At 52.3% G+C, this 14,669-nt stretch overlaps 7 protein-coding genes across 7 annotated transcripts; 6 read left to right on the top strand and 1 right to left on the bottom strand.

The window, feature by feature from the left end:
• Positions 1-323: 323 nt before the first annotated feature.
• STEHIDRAFT_158822 (TrkH-domain-containing protein) lies at positions 324-1,156 on the bottom strand (the record flags this gene model as incomplete). The annotated part of the gene is made up of 4 exons (XM_007306158.1): positions 324-800; positions 871-926; positions 981-1,035; positions 1,136-1,156. The coding sequence occupies 4 exons, from the start codon at positions 1,154-1,156 to the stop codon at positions 324-326; spliced, it is 609 nt and encodes a 202-aa protein (XP_007306220.1).
• Positions 1,157-1,431: 275 nt separating this feature from the next.
• Positions 1,432-3,518, top strand: STEHIDRAFT_100138 (TPT-domain-containing protein). Its single transcript, XM_007306159.1, has 3 exons — positions 1,432-2,002; positions 2,055-2,694; positions 2,811-3,518. Exons 1-3 carry the CDS (start codon positions 1,646-1,648, stop codon positions 2,981-2,983), a joined length of 1,170 nt encoding a protein of 389 aa, XP_007306221.1. The 5' UTR covers positions 1,432-1,645; the 3' UTR covers positions 2,984-3,518.
• STEHIDRAFT_148322 (Redoxin) lies at positions 3,512-4,573 on the top strand. Its single transcript, XM_007306160.1, has 5 exons — positions 3,512-3,718; positions 3,784-3,917; positions 4,045-4,079; positions 4,163-4,257; positions 4,325-4,573. Exons 1-5 carry the CDS (start codon positions 3,551-3,553, stop codon positions 4,430-4,432), a joined length of 540 nt encoding a protein of 179 aa, XP_007306222.1. The 5' UTR covers positions 3,512-3,550; the 3' UTR covers positions 4,433-4,573.
• A 289-nt stretch (positions 4,574-4,862) lies between these two features.
• On the top strand, positions 4,863-6,485 carry STEHIDRAFT_60170 (uncharacterized protein; the record flags this gene model as incomplete). The annotated part of the gene is made up of 3 exons (XM_007305669.1): positions 4,863-5,274; positions 5,336-5,761; positions 5,833-6,485. The coding sequence occupies 3 exons, from the start codon at positions 4,863-4,865 to the stop codon at positions 6,483-6,485; spliced, it is 1,491 nt and encodes a 496-aa protein (XP_007305731.1).
• A 499-nt stretch (positions 6,486-6,984) lies between these two features.
• On the top strand, positions 6,985-9,238 carry STEHIDRAFT_82010 (glycoside hydrolase). The gene is made up of 7 exons (XM_007305775.1): positions 6,985-7,400; positions 7,474-7,493; positions 7,558-7,640; positions 7,702-7,798; positions 7,861-8,549; positions 8,604-8,651; positions 8,711-9,238. The coding sequence occupies exons 1-7, from the start codon at positions 7,309-7,311 to the stop codon at positions 9,110-9,112; spliced, it is 1,431 nt and encodes a 476-aa protein (XP_007305837.1). The 5' UTR covers positions 6,985-7,308; the 3' UTR covers positions 9,113-9,238.
• Positions 9,239-9,494: 256 nt separating this feature from the next.
• STEHIDRAFT_123025 (uncharacterized protein) lies at positions 9,495-10,661 on the top strand. Its single transcript, XM_007306161.1, has 3 exons — positions 9,495-9,746; positions 9,798-10,064; positions 10,127-10,661. The coding sequence occupies exons 1-3, from the start codon at positions 9,672-9,674 to the stop codon at positions 10,496-10,498; spliced, it is 714 nt and encodes a 237-aa protein (XP_007306223.1). The 5' UTR covers positions 9,495-9,671; the 3' UTR covers positions 10,499-10,661.
• A 464-nt stretch (positions 10,662-11,125) lies between these two features.
• STEHIDRAFT_169937 (uncharacterized protein) lies at positions 11,126-14,057 on the top strand. Its single transcript, XM_007306162.1, has 3 exons — positions 11,126-11,159; positions 11,240-11,912; positions 11,971-14,057. The coding sequence occupies exons 2-3, from the start codon at positions 11,341-11,343 to the stop codon at positions 13,775-13,777; spliced, it is 2,379 nt and encodes a 792-aa protein (XP_007306224.1). The 5' UTR covers positions 11,126-11,159; positions 11,240-11,340; the 3' UTR covers positions 13,778-14,057.
• The last annotated feature ends 612 nt before the right edge of the window (positions 14,058-14,669 follow it).

The following is a 14,669-nucleotide window of genomic DNA, read 5'->3' on the forward strand; positions in this document are numbered from 1 at the left end:
CATCGGAAATATTTACAGCAGCCGTGGGAACGGAATGCTTCCTGCGCCACTTGTGCCACTCAAGCCCTTCAAGTTCCATCTGAGTCTTGATTTTCTGTGATGTGTATAGTAAGGTGTGGTATATTTCTATTGAACCATTCTTAGTGGCAGAGGTTCGTACGCCACCCCGGGCGAAACCAAAACACAGCGCATACGGCCAAGATTATAGTCCAGCGTGAAGCAAAACACTCAAAAAGTCAGACACAAACAAGCCATGCAACGAAACCATCTATAGATCGTAACCATACGTGTAGAGAGTGAAAGAGTGTTCTAGAGCGTGAACATCATGACTTCTTCTCACGAACAACAATGTCCTCAGCCGCGCCCCCGCCGTTCCCCGCACCACCCACAATCCCACCTAGTCTATCACCAAGTGTACTGAGCCTCGATGACGACCTCCTCTTCCTCCGCTCGTTCGGAACCCCTGGCATGCCATCCTTCTCTCCACCAGGGCCACCAGCGGGAGGTGATACACCATCAGCGCCTCCATTATGCATGATCCCACCGCTTAGCCCCATCCCCGGCATCATTGAACTCGTAACGCTCGGTCTCCTTCTCGACATCGGGCTCGTACTCCTATCCTGTCCTTGTCCTCTGCCCGTCCCAGGAGCCATGTCCTCATCAGAATTTCTGAACTCGAAAGGAAGGACAACGGCGCGGTCAATGGCAACGGGCAAACCACGGTGTCGGCCTCGAAGCATGACGAGGCAGACAATAAGTTTCGAGAGGGGACTGAAAGCGCCAGACAAAGAGTAGTTGCCCTGATAGTGGTTGAACATTTAGCGAAATTGTGGACGAGAAGGGGTCTGGGAGCGAGACAAGAACGCTCACATTCGCCACGCCTAGACTCAGGCCAACGGTACCATACGCGGAGACGAGCTCGAACACTAATCAAGGCGCATGAACAAAGTGATGGGTGATCATAGTCGAGAGTTACGCACCGACGTTGAAGATATTGAACCAATCCTGGTTGGCCTCGTCGTTTAGTTGACTCCTCTAGAACATTTCTTCATTCTCCGTTTCTCAAACCACCACACGCTCGACCACCGGCGAGGCTACACTTCTACTACCTTCCTTCCACTCTCTGCTTGGATACCCCACTTGGTGCGACATCCATACGTCGGCTCTTTCAGCGGTCTCGTTACATTCCATTCCAGTGCGAACCTCCGCTTGCTTGACTTGAACACATCCCGCCCATCATATGTCTACCGCCGTACACAACACGCCCGTGTCATCACATCCTTATACACCCTCCAGATATGGCCTGCACGCGAGATCGAACTCGCACGACGACTCTCCGCCTCCTTCACCCCGAGCTCGACGAAATACTTGCGAACTGACAGAGCAAGGCTCTACGTCCAGGATGCACATAGACGACACGCCGCACGCCGGACCCTCCTCCCCAAAGTCCCATTCACGTCGATATAAATCGGATCAAAGACCTACACGGTCGGCGGCCTATATCTCGATCCAGGAGTACTGCACTCGTATACGAACCTCAGCCGCATTCAATACCAGCTTCTCGGATTCGGACAAAGACACCCTCCCACTTCCTACCGTCTCTCCTTCCAGCTCTCGATCGGACATATCATCTGTTCTGTCCAGGATGTTGTCCCCTTCGACACCGGCGTCGCGATGGTCGTCGCTTCTCTCTCCATCCCTCCGGCAAGCTATTGCGCGCTGCTCCGACTCGCAGTCATTTTGGCTGAGTCTATATTTTGTACTCAACCTCTCCCTCACGCTGTACAACAAATACGTACTGGTCTCCTTCCCATACCCTTATACCCTTACGACCGTTCATGCTCTCTGTGGCTCGCTTGGAGGAGGCCTACTTCTACGCAATGGGGCGTTTCAACCCAAGCGGCTGCGCGAAGGCGACTACCTCGTCCTCGTGGCGTTTAGCGTGCTCTACTCGATAAATATCGCCATCAGCAATGTCTCGTTACGACTTGTTACTGTGCCCGTATGTTCTACCACTTTCGTTCTTAAAGTGATATCCTTTAACTCTGTCACAGATGCATCAAGTCATTCGCGCAGCTGCCCCGATTTTTACGGCCATGTTGTCCTGGTACCTCTTCAATAGCCGTTTCAGCGGACACAAGCTGCTATCTCTAGTCCCTGTCGTACTAGGCGTCGGCCTTGCCACATACGGTGACTACTACTGCTCATTCTGGGGCTTCATCCTTACCTTGCTCGGCACCCTCCTCGCCGCGCTGAAAACCATCGCCACCAATGTCCTGCAATCTTCACCCTCCGCAGACTCGAGCGCTACGTCTACGTCCCATAAGCGGAGTTTCTCGCGTGCAGGTTTCCGCCTCCCGCCTCCCTTTCCTCGCCATCGCCTCTCAATCCCTACTCCCACGATCCCGACGGTGCTCTCGAATTGGACAGCGAAAGGCGGGTTCAGGTTGGGTCTCCACCCGCTGGACCTATTGACGCGGATATCACCACTTGCGCTTGTGCAGTGTGCATTCTATGCGCATGCCTCTGGCGAGTTGGATGCCCTGCAAGGAGGAGCCGTGGTTGGACAGGGAAAGGTGATAGGATTAGGAGTCGTTGTAATGTTGCTGGTGAATGGCGGAATAGCATTCGCCTTAAATGTGGTCAGTTTTGAGGCGAACCGTAGGGCGGGTGCATTGAGCATGGGTGTGGCTGGTGCGTTCTCTCCCTTGTCCTACCTACCTCTTCTTGCCTTTGTCACCCTTTCTATTTCGTCATATCACGGGATACAGTTCCTTGAAAGCTGACATCTTTGAATCTTTTGATTGCAGGCAACGTCAAGCAGGTTCTCACGATTCTTTGTGCTGTCTCGCTCTTCAATCTGACTATCACGCCCGCAAACGCACTCGGTATCGCGCTTACATTGCTCGGAGGCGCATGGTATGCACTGGTGCAGTATCGCGAGAAGCAAGCTTCAGCTCTGCGGATCGCACGATCTTCTTGATGTACTTTGTCTTCTCCTTCGTCCCCTTGCGGACGCACTTCTATCTGAGCTTCATATCTTGTGGACCACAATGCAACGTGCGGTTCTGGTGGGATGAGGGTCGGTGGTTCGTCTTGTCTGCGACTTGTTTTGCTCACGCTCATTCTTCTTGGACATTCGTTAGGAGGGACTCTCAGTCTCGGGAGCCGGACTTCATCGTTTCATCTGTGGACTAGCTTTTGCGACTCTTTTCCGTATTTGTAACTTACATTCCTTTCATTTTGGATTTGTTGTATCCTTATCACCATTCGTCTCTTCTCGCGGTTTTTCCTGGAGTGCTGCAAGAGTCTGCACAGACTTGGGTTCGACAGACTTCGGGTTCGACACAAGGCTTGGAGTGCCTGGTGGGACTGCAACCGAGGGAGAGAGGTCTACCGACATCAACGGATCCCGATGACCTCATGCATGAGCGTGATCACGTGTGGACGTCGGGCAAGTATAAAGAGGCTTAAGTTGTCGTCGCTTCCATCTCCATCTCCACCTCCATCACTCATCCATCAATCTACATTCCAACCACTCAATACCCAAATGGCTTCCATTATCACCTCCGCTGCCAAATCTGCCCACGCAGCGGCCGCCACTCTCCTCGAGAAGGCTCAGGCTAAGCCGGGAGACAAGATCCCAATTACAGTCACAGTTAAGGAGCAGAGTCCTGCTGAGACCACCACCCTCGATCTCACGGGCAGGAACATTCTTGTTTGTCCTTCTCATACATGGCTACTCGATCTTTGTCGTTGACTATGTGGATGTATGCGTTCTAGGCGTTCGTCCCTGGAGCGTTCACACCTCCTTGCAGCTCGGAGGTACCAGGATATATCGACAACTATGAAGCCTTCAAGGCCAAGGGTGTCAAGAACATCTACATCATCGCTGTGAATGACGCTTTCGTCATGAAGTGAGTCTTCACCGCATCATTACCCGTCCCTTTCACCCAACCGTTATGTCGGGACATCACTTCTCACCATCCTACGCCGACTCCTTGTCTGTGAACATTCTCTCACGTCTTGTGCGATTTCTTCTAGTGCTTGGAAAGCGAAGCTCGCGCCGAACGGTACCGGTAAGTCCCGAGAACCGTCGCCCATATGTTTATGTTGTACTTAGAGAATGATACTGACTACTCTATCGGGTGGCTCTCTACAGAGGTGCGGTTCATTGGCGATGACCAGTGCGCTTTGGCATCCCAGCTTGGCCTCGTTCATGATTTCACTGAGCTTTTCGGCGCGCCTCGGGCTAAGGTTAGTGGCAATTTGTTAGCCTGTCTCGTACACTTTGAACACTGACTTGAATGCTTCGGTATGTTAGCGGGCTGTCATTGTTGCCGAAGACGATGTGGTATCTTCCATCACTGTCGAAGACGACTCCACGCAGGTCACCAGCACGGCTGCTGACAAGATTCTTCCTCTGTTGTAATTTGTTTCTTGAGGGAGGCGAGCGAACGAGCGAGGATGTAATTGTTTGGCGTTGTAGTTTCATGTAGAAGCAGTCCAATTGTATGTATACCCGGCGGGTATGTAGAAAGTGAATGCAGCTTGTAAACATAATTTTGAAACCTTGCTGTGCACTTGCCATGGTGGGCTTGCTTTGGGCCACATTGTCCACCTAACGCCAGCGCCACCCGAAAGAAGCGCGACTTGGTTGTGAACGGCATCGGTTTGCGAACTGTTCGCAACCCACCCAACCTTCACTCACCTGTGTTGGTGATAAAACCCGATTTTGGACACAACGACAGCCATTATTCTCGCTGAACGTCACACTAGCCAATTGGTTCATCTTTTTCGTCCATTCTAAGACCAATTGTACAGCCTTCACGAAAACCTTATACGGAGCTATGGGGAGAGGAATGTTACCTGAACCCGTCTGGCTTCTCCTCTTATGTCTTGCTTTTCCACTACCACAAGCAAGAGCTCAATCGTCCTCCATAAGACTGAACACGCCAATATCCCTCGGGGCCGCTAACCTTACATCCTCAAACCCTACCACATTCACACTCCCCAGTCCTTCCGCGTCGTCCTTCCTGTCCGTCTCCGTCGCACTATGCTCCAATTCGACTACTATTCCGCAATTCTGGGTGTCCAATAGCAGTGATAATACGTCGCCTGGACCGAGTGGCGGGACAGACGTGTACCAGCTGTCGACAGACGACATCGGGATGGCGAACATGACTCTGTCCGTGCAAGATGGCAATAAAGTCACGTTGGCCATTTGGGGAGCCAGTTCAGACGACAGTATAGAGATAGGTGCCTCAGATCAAGGTGCGTTGTGCGTTTGATATGGTGTATGTGGTCCGTCCTCATAGTTGAAAGTGTACAGGAGACCCAGTGCATGAGTACTTCACGGAACTTCCCTTCCTCGGTGACACGTCTGCCAACCAGGCAATCCTTTATTCATATCCGTTTGACCCACCGAATGTTGACCAGCCGTCGTACCCGAACTACACCCTCCCCGACGCCAATACGACATTCCCTACCGCCCCATCCTCACGTTCACTCAGCAACTTTTCTCTCGTCTTCGCACGCACTGCAAAGGCTAATCTCACGAAATTACCGCAGACGGGATGTGCACTTCGGAACGTGACAAATTCGGGGCAGATCATCGAGCAACAGTTATGGTTGAGGGACTCGGATGGTTGGAGGTCGGAGTGGTTACTTGGGGGTTTGACGCCGGGGACAAATTATACGGCATACACGATTGAGAATGGCACGAAGGTCAGTGGACCTATATATCTCACTACGAAGACCGGTATGTGTTCTCTGCAAACTACAATCGACGCCTAAAACACTATATTAACCATGATACCCCACAACTTCTAGCGACCTTTCCATGTCCCCTCGTCCACTCTCTACCATACTGCCCGTCGGTCTCATACGCTGTCCCTCTCCCCTTCCCAGAATTTCCCGCCCAGGTTCACGACTCGACGACTTTGCCGACATCTTTGACCGACCCCCTTCTCGGATACCTCACCAACTTCACAACATCCCTCCTCACCTTCGCTTGCGGTCGAGACCTCTACTCTCCCATCCAATCATGTGCAGGCTGCCAAGTGGCCTACCGAAAATGGCTCTGTACGATCTCCTTGCCTCGCTGTGGCGAATACCCTCCGTCCTCGTCCTCGACCACCACAACGTCCTCCACGAGCGTTGCTACAAACTCCAACGGCGTCTCAATTGCGACCACTACAACACCTGCGCTTGTCGTACAGACTGCAGGTGTCTCGGCGAGGAACGAGAACTTGCCGCCGTTTAGCGCGAATTATACGGCGCTGTTACCATGCATCGAAACGTGTACCGCGACGGACCGGGCATGTCCGAATTTCCTAGGGTTCAAGTGTCCTTCGACTTCATTCAATGCGAATTCCAGTTATGGGGTGGGCTATATCGATGCTACACTAGGAGAATACGAGGGCGGTGGATTACCGGGGGTGGCGCAGGATAAGTGGGGGAATGTGTATTGTAACGGGAGTTGAGCAGGTATGATGCGAGTCAGTCTTAGATGTATGAGCTGTGATTGTGTGGGGAAGAGACAGGGTGTATTTTTCGGCTATATATGGAAGGACTCGTTGCTTTCACTATCTCGGATTCTTGGGTTTTTATGCGGTAGGAATTTCATGCGTACAGTGTCAGTTGACTTCAATCAATTTGTTGACGAAAATGCTGACACTATTCCGCGTTACACATGTAGTGAAATACTGTTCAAAACTTGTCTAGGCAGTCACTAGATTTCTAAAGAGTGCACGCGACATCCGGCTTTCGTTACTTACAACTACCCTCTCGGTCGGGTCACTTGAGCGGAATGACGTCTCTACCTCAGATTGCACCCTACTCTCCTCACACTTGACCTATATGAAGCTATGAATGTCCTCAAAAGGGGTACCGCTTATTCTTTCTTCTGGACAGATATTTCATCCATCCCCTCATGAGAACGGCCAGCACTTCTCCAGACTGCCACAAGCGGATGAACTTCGGAGTAATCTAGGCAGCATTTCCCGTCTACGCCACCCTCCGTGTCGTTCTTGGTCCTCCGGCCCTCCGGACCGTTACTTTCGTGCATCTAAAGACAAACGAGGTCTCCTATTAGTCCTGAGTCGTACCCCATGACGGCCGGATGCAACGGGTCTTGACCTCGACGGACTCTTAGAGTGCAAATATAAGGCGGGCTTGGACAGAGTATGGATCGCTAACGTCCACCCTCTTCGCTTGGGGGTCCTCATCGATTCAGAACCATACCAGACTGGAACTTGGACATACTTTTTTGATTATTCCTTTTACCTCAGTGCTCATATTCTCGACATGTCTTTCCTGAAGATCTCTGGAACCAAGATCGTGGACAAGGATGGGAAGGAGGTCATCCTGCGCGGAGCGGGATTAGGTGGATGGATGAAGTACGTTCTCCCTATTACAGCGTCTTGTAATCCAACGTGCTGATCAACATATGGTGTCACGACAATGAAACAGCATGGAGAATTTCATCTCAGGTGAGTCGTCATTTTATTTCTCTGCTTTTAACGTCCATTGAGCTGATACTCTACGTCTGCGCAGGCTATCCCGGATGCGAATTCCAGATCCGCGAAGCACTCGCTGAGGTAGTGGGAGCGAAGAAGTCAGAGTTATTCTTCGACAAGGTAAGCATCCAGGTGACACTCATCGATTGTTTTGGCTAATGTCAATGATTACGGTCCAAAGTTCTTGGAGTACTTCTTCCAGGATGACGATGCTAAGTCCTTCAAGAGCTTGGGTCTGAACTGCATCCGTCTTCCTTTCAACTACCGTCACTTCGAAGGCATGCTCCTTTCTCGGTCCTTCCACGTATCATCACTAACATAGCACTCGTACGCTCTATAGACGACATGAACCCTCGCGTACTCAAACCCGAAGGCTTTAAGCACCTCGACCGCGTCATCGATATCTGCGCCAAACACGGAATTTACACAGTCCTCGACCTGCACACCTGCCCCGGTGGCCAGAATACCGATTGGCACTCCGACGCCGGCACACACATCGCCAACTTCTGGGTGCACAAGGACTTCCAAGACCGGACGATCTGGCTCTGGGAGGAGCTCGCGAAGCACTACGTCGGCAATCCTTGGATCGCGGCCTACAACCCTATGAACGAACCGACCGACCCGACGCATACGCGGCTGATCGACTTCTATCATAGGATATACAAGGCTATTAGGGCAATCGACGCGGACCATGCAATCTATTTCGATGGGAACACCTTCGCGTCGGATTTCAGCCACTTTGGAGACTCATACAAGAGCTGGGAGAATGTGGGGTATGCGATCCATGATTATTCGCTGTTCGGATTCCCTGCGAGTCCAGAGGAGTACGTGAGCAGCGATGTACAGAGGACGAGGCTGAGGAGGAGTTATGAGAAAAAGAGGCAGTGGATGGACGAGCATGGGCTTTGCGTGTGGAATGGAGAGTGGGGTCCGGTTTATGCGAGGACGCAGTATGAGGGTGCGAAGACGGATGCGATCAATGCGGAGAGGCTGCAAGTCTTGAAGGACCAACTTGCGATCTACAATAAGGTAAGCTCCGCTGATCTCAAAACAGGGATCGCGCAATAGCTAATCTGTTCGCAGGATCGTTTGAGCTGGTCAATCTGGCTATGGAAGGATATCGGGTTCCAGGTAAGATGTCTTGCTGTTGCAATACCTGGCCTAGATACTCAGCAAACTATTGTTTATAGGGCATGGTTCATGTATCGCTGAAGACCCCTTACATGACCCTTTTCAAGGACTTCCTCGCCAAGAAGCACCGTCTCGCCGTCGACGCTTGGGGCACAGATACGAGCGCCGTTCAGCACATCTACCAGCCGCTCATCGACCACATCAAACAAGAGATCCCAGAGGAGAACCAGAAGCTCTACCCCTTCCCAGTCTGGAAGATGAGCGACCGTGTTGGACGTCTGGCGCGCATCATTCTGGTCTCCGAATTCTTGGTCAAGGAATGGGCAGAACACTTTAGGGGAAAGAGCGAGGAGGATATCGTTGAGATTGCGAAGAGTTTCGCGTTTGAGAATTGTGAGCAGAGGGATTCGTTGAACAGGGTCTTGTCCGATAATGCAACGCTGGTGAAGGAGACGGACTGAAGAGGGCTCGGCTGAGAGGAATAGGTAGGTAGAATAGGTACGAGCATCCTCATGTATTCAATTGTACTTTTCATGGCTTGCGACTCCGTATAAGTTATCTGTATCCATCAAGCACCACGTTTCCGCGCCGCGTCTAAGCTTGTCTCACACAAGCCTCGTGTTTGCTGTCGTGACCCTCCGCCTTGTTTTTGTTCGCAACGAACACTCCTTATGGCATCTTCAATTGTTCTCGGCTACAACGGAACGAGTGCTTCATTTGTGTAAGCCCCACTTTCTCCTAATCACCCGCCTAGCCAGCCTGTCTACGCCGTGGCTATAGCCCATTCCTCATTCCCGATGCTATGCTGTCCAGACGACCTGACTCCTGCGCATCTGTCTACGCAGGACACTCGGCACAGTATACGCTTTGAACGTGTGAGTCATCTAAACCACGCGAATACGACGCGTCATCAACACGAGGCAAAGTTCGCTGGGGATATAAGAAGGTTCGTTTTTGTACAAGTTGCAAAAGGTTTGACCATCCCGTCCTATCCTTCGTATCGTCCGCCCTCTCTCCGCCATGGATTCGTCTTCTCGCAGACGTGCAGAATCGTCCCCTGCGTACCCTGCGCACGGACCCGCAAATCTTACTCGGGTAAGCCTTACCTCGCCACAGTCCTTGCTAGACCTGATAATTGCGTCGCAGCACAAACGAGTTGGCTCTCCGCCAAAAGCTGGACCATCTCGGGTGACCTACACAACTATTCGCGAGAGCTCTCCACCTCGACATGAGCGACAGATCCATGGGTCATTTTCTGGCGCTGGGACTGGCGCTGGGCCACACCCATCGGTCAGACATGCCACGCCATACCACTCACCAGCAAATACCAAGCAGGGCTCGCAGCTCTCGCATAGGCCAACGCCCATGTTCAGACAGTTCTCCAGGTTCAGAGAGGATGTTGATAAAGACGTCGTGAGTGAAGCCTTCTGCGAAGGGATATACTAGTAACGATTGCTGAATCCTGGACATCATAGCAATACCCAGAAAGCGTCGTGCAGACGCCGGATCCACCGCCTCCACAACCACCTTCACGAAAGGCGAAATTCAGGTTCAGAAGACCGAGCCTACCGCCCTCGCCAACTTCGCCTACGCGGGAAGCGCCGCCACTCATTGTAGCTGTGGACAAGAAACCAGAGCCAGGTCCATCATCACCAACACGCAAGCTGCAGAAGCCAAAGCCGAGCCCGACAATCAGTGATACAGAGCGCAGGGACTGGTTGCGTTTGAACGAGACTATTCAGAGGCGACTGAGTGAGGAGGCAAAGATGGAGTCTGCGCCAGTATCACCACCGCCGACGTTGAGAAGTCCTCAGCGGACAAAGCCCGAGGTTATATTGAGTAGGTGACTAGCATGGGGTATAGAGAAAATAAAAATGATTGGGAGACAACGGCGTACTGTGCAGCGATGTGGTTGAGATGAAAGTTGGAGCCTTAGAACGAGCTCTTGTACTGGCATAGGTGGTAGACCGGTCCGGCCGGGGAGAAATGATACGAAATATGGTGACCGCCCAATTTCGAAGGCAGGAAGAGGCCCGGGACGCGTAAAGGCCGCTGTCGAAATGGGCCGATATGATCAAATTTTCTATGAATTTCGGATGTCCTCCAGACTGCCGAGCGTTCCTAAGGGCCTCGAGCCTGGTGTCATGCCCAGTGAACTGAACATCCTCGCATATGTTTCTGCCTCTGGCCGTCCTCTTCTCTCTCCCTTCCTAGCACCCTCTGCACAACAGTGGCCGACAGTCAGACAGATCCAGACGGTACTGCACACTCTACTGCCTCTCGTCACCTGAGAGTCCCGCGTCTTTCTGAAACAGCTGAGGGAGAAGCTGCTGAAATCAAGACCGTTCCGACCTTATCGAGGTGCGTGTTTCTTGCGCGCTCGCTGCATGAGTATATAGGATTGCTCATTCACATTCGCTTTGTAGCCGCAGTTCGTTCTGGTGACTGACTTTTTTTTGACTCTCGCCACTTGCGGTGAGGTGAGGCGTGGTTGGACGTCATATAACAGTGCGTGCCTACTAGTAATACGGTCCTGGACTACCCTCATTTCTGCATGGTGCTGTATACATCGGCCCATCCTTCTGTAGCCGACATCCCTCTCTCCCAACCGACACGTTCTCCTCGACCATCACTCGACAGCTCTGTCCAACAACAGAGCATTCCTGTCAGACCTATTCTCTTCGGCTGGATGTTCGACCACAGCGAGACATCGTACTGCTCCCGAAATTCTCGCCACCATCAACGCTCAGTGTCTGAATCAGGAATACGCCCATGTCTCCTCTCAGCCGAGAGTGCAAGCGCCTTTCGTTCCCAGCATCAGCACAAACCTTACTGTTTTCCTGCGACTGAAGCAGAGGCGGCTACACGGATCCCGCGCATCTGTTACAGACCCGTCTTATCCTCTGATGATGATGCTGATCAATCTTACGCCAAGGGGACTGGTTTTTCCGGCCCGCGCCGTAGGACGACGAGACGCAGAGTAGGGAGAATCGCATATGTGGAGTCAGGATATCACAGTGAAGGGGAAGTGTGGACGCTACGCCAATTCTTAGAAGTTGAAGAAACCGATGAACGTGTGGCGGAAACTCGACTCGAACAGGGGAAGGCTGTTGACCGGGATGATTCTGTCAATACAGATGATGGTACGACAGATGCAGGGCCGGCGCCAATCTCTTCAAAGAGGATGTCGCTGCCTGCCAGTGCCTTCCGCAGGAGGTCCTTAAAGCCTCCCTCTTCTTCTGTATCCACCACCGCAACACCGTATGTCTGTTTTCCTCCCCCTGATGATAGTCGCTCACTTTTACATTTCTGCGAATAGCCCCAAGGACTCACCACGCTTTGCAGGGGCCTCAGCGTTAGAGCTAAGAGTTACACCTCCTTCTATAGGCTCACTCGCCGAGTTCGAGGACTCCCTACCTCTGAATCGACACGCAAAGTTCAGGTTTTCACAAAACCTCATGTTTCAGCGTGGGCATGGACGTCTGCGGCAGGAAACGACGTCTTCCGATATCTCATCTTCGTCGAGCACGGATCTTGCCTCCTCCTCCTCCCCGCAGACCAAGTCAGCTAACATCGACAACGATCCGGACGCGCCGTTGAGGCCAAGACGGCGTCGAATTTCTTGCAAACCCGTGCGGGTGCGGAGAGTCAGCACGTCAGTCGTCGAGGAGCATGTGCGCTCTGCGCTGCCCAGAACTCGAACTCAATATGATAAACGGGTTCCTGCCCCTGCCCCTTGCTCGACCCACACTTCATCTCTCTGGATCAATCGCAAATTATCGCGCCCCTACGAATCCCAACCGACGGAAAACAGTCTGTCGTCGATTCGTCAGCGTTCATGCACACCCACTCCTCCAACCCGCACCCCTTCCACCTCGACTTTGACGTCCTCGCTCTTCCATCGTCGACATTCTTCCAGAGCCCATAAATCGCTCACAGTGCACGTTATACCCCCTCCGCGCTCTTTAAGCTTGACGCCTACGCCTTCCGGCTCCCATTTCGCAACGATCCCTTCACCTTCCCTATCGCCACTATTCTCTGCCATTGACTCCACGTCTTCCTTGTCGTCGGCATCATACTTGTCCGCCGGTCAACTACCCCTCGTCTCCGTCACGGAAGGAGAGGATGACGACGCGGATAGGGACACGGAGAAGGCCGCATTGGGTCGGTCGTCCTCTGTGAAGCGGTTCTTCAAGCGTGCATCTCTCGGGGCCGGCAAAGTACCCAGCTTGTCGTTCTCGGATGGCCCGTCGGCATGGTCATCCCACAATCCGTCTTCGCCCCTTCTTAGCCCAAGCGCTACACCTACGAGGTCGAGATCGAGGTCAAAACCTCCCGGTCGTCGTGCAAAGGCGGATAATCGGAGTTCGGTCAGTTTGGCTGCGCCCGTCGAGTCCCCGCTTACTTTAGAGTTGAAGGAGCAGAAAGCGAGGAAGCGGAGGAGTTTGATCTTTTTGAAGGGTGGCAAGAGTGTGACGACGAAAAACGATGATGATTCTAGTGTCAAGCCGGAGGTGGATGAAGAGGATGGCGATAGACAGGAGAAGGAGGACGTTTCTGATCATATCCTTGCAGGGGGGAGTCCACGATCGACGTATTCCTCAGCTAGCTCGACGTTGTTCGCACCTTCACCTATCGATATCAATGCCGATGCCCAGGATAAGACCAAGCCTGTCGTCGCCATCGTAGAAGAGACCATCGAATCCGAAACAGAGGCGGAAACAGAAACAGAGGTGCAGCATGAGTCCAAGCCCGCACCGTCACCGTCACCTAGACGCGAGTCGTTCTTGGATATGGGTATCCACGCGGAAACAGCACGATCTGCGCTCGGGTTGAATGGCATCAGGAGGAGTTTGACGTTGGGGAGAAGACAGCTCACGGGCATGGGGAAGAGGGCGACGATTGCCGTTGACGTTGATGTTGGGAAGGGGGTGCTAAGTATGGGTCAGGGGTTGGGTTTGGGTATGGGAGGGTATGGGCAGGATCAGTTTGGAATAGGGTTCGGGGGTGCGGCTACGGGTTTAGGTGATAAAGGCGGAATGGGGCCGAGGAGGTCTTTCAGTCAGATGTCCAGGATGACTGCAGACGATCAGTCGGTCTATTCAACCGATGCGGCGGATGATTGAGACTGCTGCGAGTGTGAAGGCCGGTGGTAGTCGTGGCCATTCGGACTGAGTTAGAGAGGACTCTAGACTGGACTTTGTTTCGGCTGTATCTATTATTGCCTGGAGGCGGCTCTTGCGCGGAGCGCGAGGGGGCGAGAAGAGGCGCACTGTACCTATACGATTACTATTACTGCTCATTACTTATTTTTGGCTCGGATTGCATACTTATTTGACTGCTAATGTAGAGGAGGAGTCTTTTACACCCTAGCGAACCTCTTTCGATTTTAATGTTTGAGGTATTCGAATCAGTAGACACATGCATAATTCAATAATTATAATGATGTTGGTCTCGTAATGCGTGATACAGTGCGTTCAATATCGGCTTCCCTACGGCGCCACCAACCTCCCATAATTACTGCGATAGTCAGTAGGAGTCAGTAGGCCCTTCTCGTGATAGCCCATGCCGTTATATGATGGGTGTATATGCTAGTAATTTCGCAGGCCGTTGTCATCTCGGCGGTGGACTGGAGTGGACTGGAGACCCTCTGTGAGATACTTGGTCATAATATTGTCATAATGCGTCCAGATGCTCGTCACGGTTGGCGCAAATTACGCTATGTTCAGCGGGGATGCGTATCATCGGGCATTGGGCTCTACGCCGATACGATTGCCGGAAAGACAAGAAGAGAGAGAGAGAAAGACTTACTTTGAGATAAGCCTTGACAAAGAAGGGGAATATGCAGTGTGCGAAGCAGGGACTAAGAGACGGTAGTGGCGGACAGCATGCTTCTTCTCGATGACCAGCCTCGCAGCGAAAGATGACTACAGTGGCAAAGGGCTGATCGAGCATGACTCGAGAAGGCTATGTCGATATCGTGCACCTACGTCTAGAGCTCGATACAGTAGCACCAAA

This window comes from Stereum hirsutum (genome assembly GCF_000264905.1).
Source record: "Stereum hirsutum FP-91666 SS1 unplaced genomic scaffold STEHIscaffold_10, whole genome shotgun sequence".
Lineage (NCBI taxonomy): Eukaryota > Fungi > Basidiomycota > Agaricomycetes > Russulales > Stereaceae > Stereum > Stereum hirsutum.

What these genes read in the sequence shown, in the direction of transcription:
- STEHIDRAFT_123025 (XM_007306161.1), top strand. Translation starts at nt 9,672, where the DNA reads ATGGATTCGTCTTCTCGCAGACGTGCAGAATCGTCCCCTGCGTACCCT. An exon ending in GACCCGCAAATCTTACTCGG is followed by an intron (nt 9,747 to 9,797) that starts GTAAGCCTTACC and finishes ATTGCGTCGCAG; the next exon opens with CACAAACGAGTTGGCTCTCC. An exon ending in AGGATGTTGATAAAGACGTC is followed by an intron (nt 10,065 to 10,126) that starts GTGAGTGAAGCC and finishes TGGACATCATAG; the next exon opens with CAATACCCAGAAAGCGTCGT.
- STEHIDRAFT_148322 (XM_007306160.1), top strand. Translation starts at nt 3,551, where the DNA reads ATGGCTTCCATTATCACCTCCGCTGCCAAATCTGCCCACGCAGCGGCC. An exon ending in TCACGGGCAGGAACATTCTT is followed by an intron (nt 3,719 to 3,783) that starts GTTTGTCCTTCT and finishes TATGCGTTCTAG; the next exon opens with GCGTTCGTCCCTGGAGCGTT. An exon ending in TCGGCGCGCCTCGGGCTAAG is followed by an intron (nt 4,258 to 4,324) that starts GTTAGTGGCAAT and finishes TCGGTATGTTAG; the next exon opens with CGGGCTGTCATTGTTGCCGA.
- STEHIDRAFT_100138 (XM_007306159.1), top strand. Translation starts at nt 1,646, where the DNA reads ATGTTGTCCCCTTCGACACCGGCGTCGCGATGGTCGTCGCTTCTCTCT. An exon ending in TACGACTTGTTACTGTGCCC is followed by an intron (nt 2,003 to 2,054) that starts GTATGTTCTACC and finishes ACTCTGTCACAG; the next exon opens with ATGCATCAAGTCATTCGCGC. An exon ending in ATTGAGCATGGGTGTGGCTG is followed by an intron (nt 2,695 to 2,810) that starts GTGCGTTCTCTC and finishes TTTTGATTGCAG; the next exon opens with GCAACGTCAAGCAGGTTCTC.
- STEHIDRAFT_169937 (XM_007306162.1), top strand. Translation starts at nt 11,341, where the DNA reads ATGTTCGACCACAGCGAGACATCGTACTGCTCCCGAAATTCTCGCCAC. An exon ending in GTATCCACCACCGCAACACC is followed by an intron (nt 11,913 to 11,970) that starts GTATGTCTGTTT and finishes TTCTGCGAATAG; the next exon opens with CCCCAAGGACTCACCACGCT.
- STEHIDRAFT_82010 (XM_007305775.1), top strand. Translation starts at nt 7,309, where the DNA reads ATGTCTTTCCTGAAGATCTCTGGAACCAAGATCGTGGACAAGGATGGG. An exon ending in AACTTGCGATCTACAATAAG is followed by an intron (nt 8,550 to 8,603) that starts GTAAGCTCCGCT and finishes ATCTGTTCGCAG; the next exon opens with GATCGTTTGAGCTGGTCAAT. An exon ending in GGAAGGATATCGGGTTCCAG is followed by an intron (nt 8,652 to 8,710) that starts GTAAGATGTCTT and finishes TATTGTTTATAG; the next exon opens with GGCATGGTTCATGTATCGCT.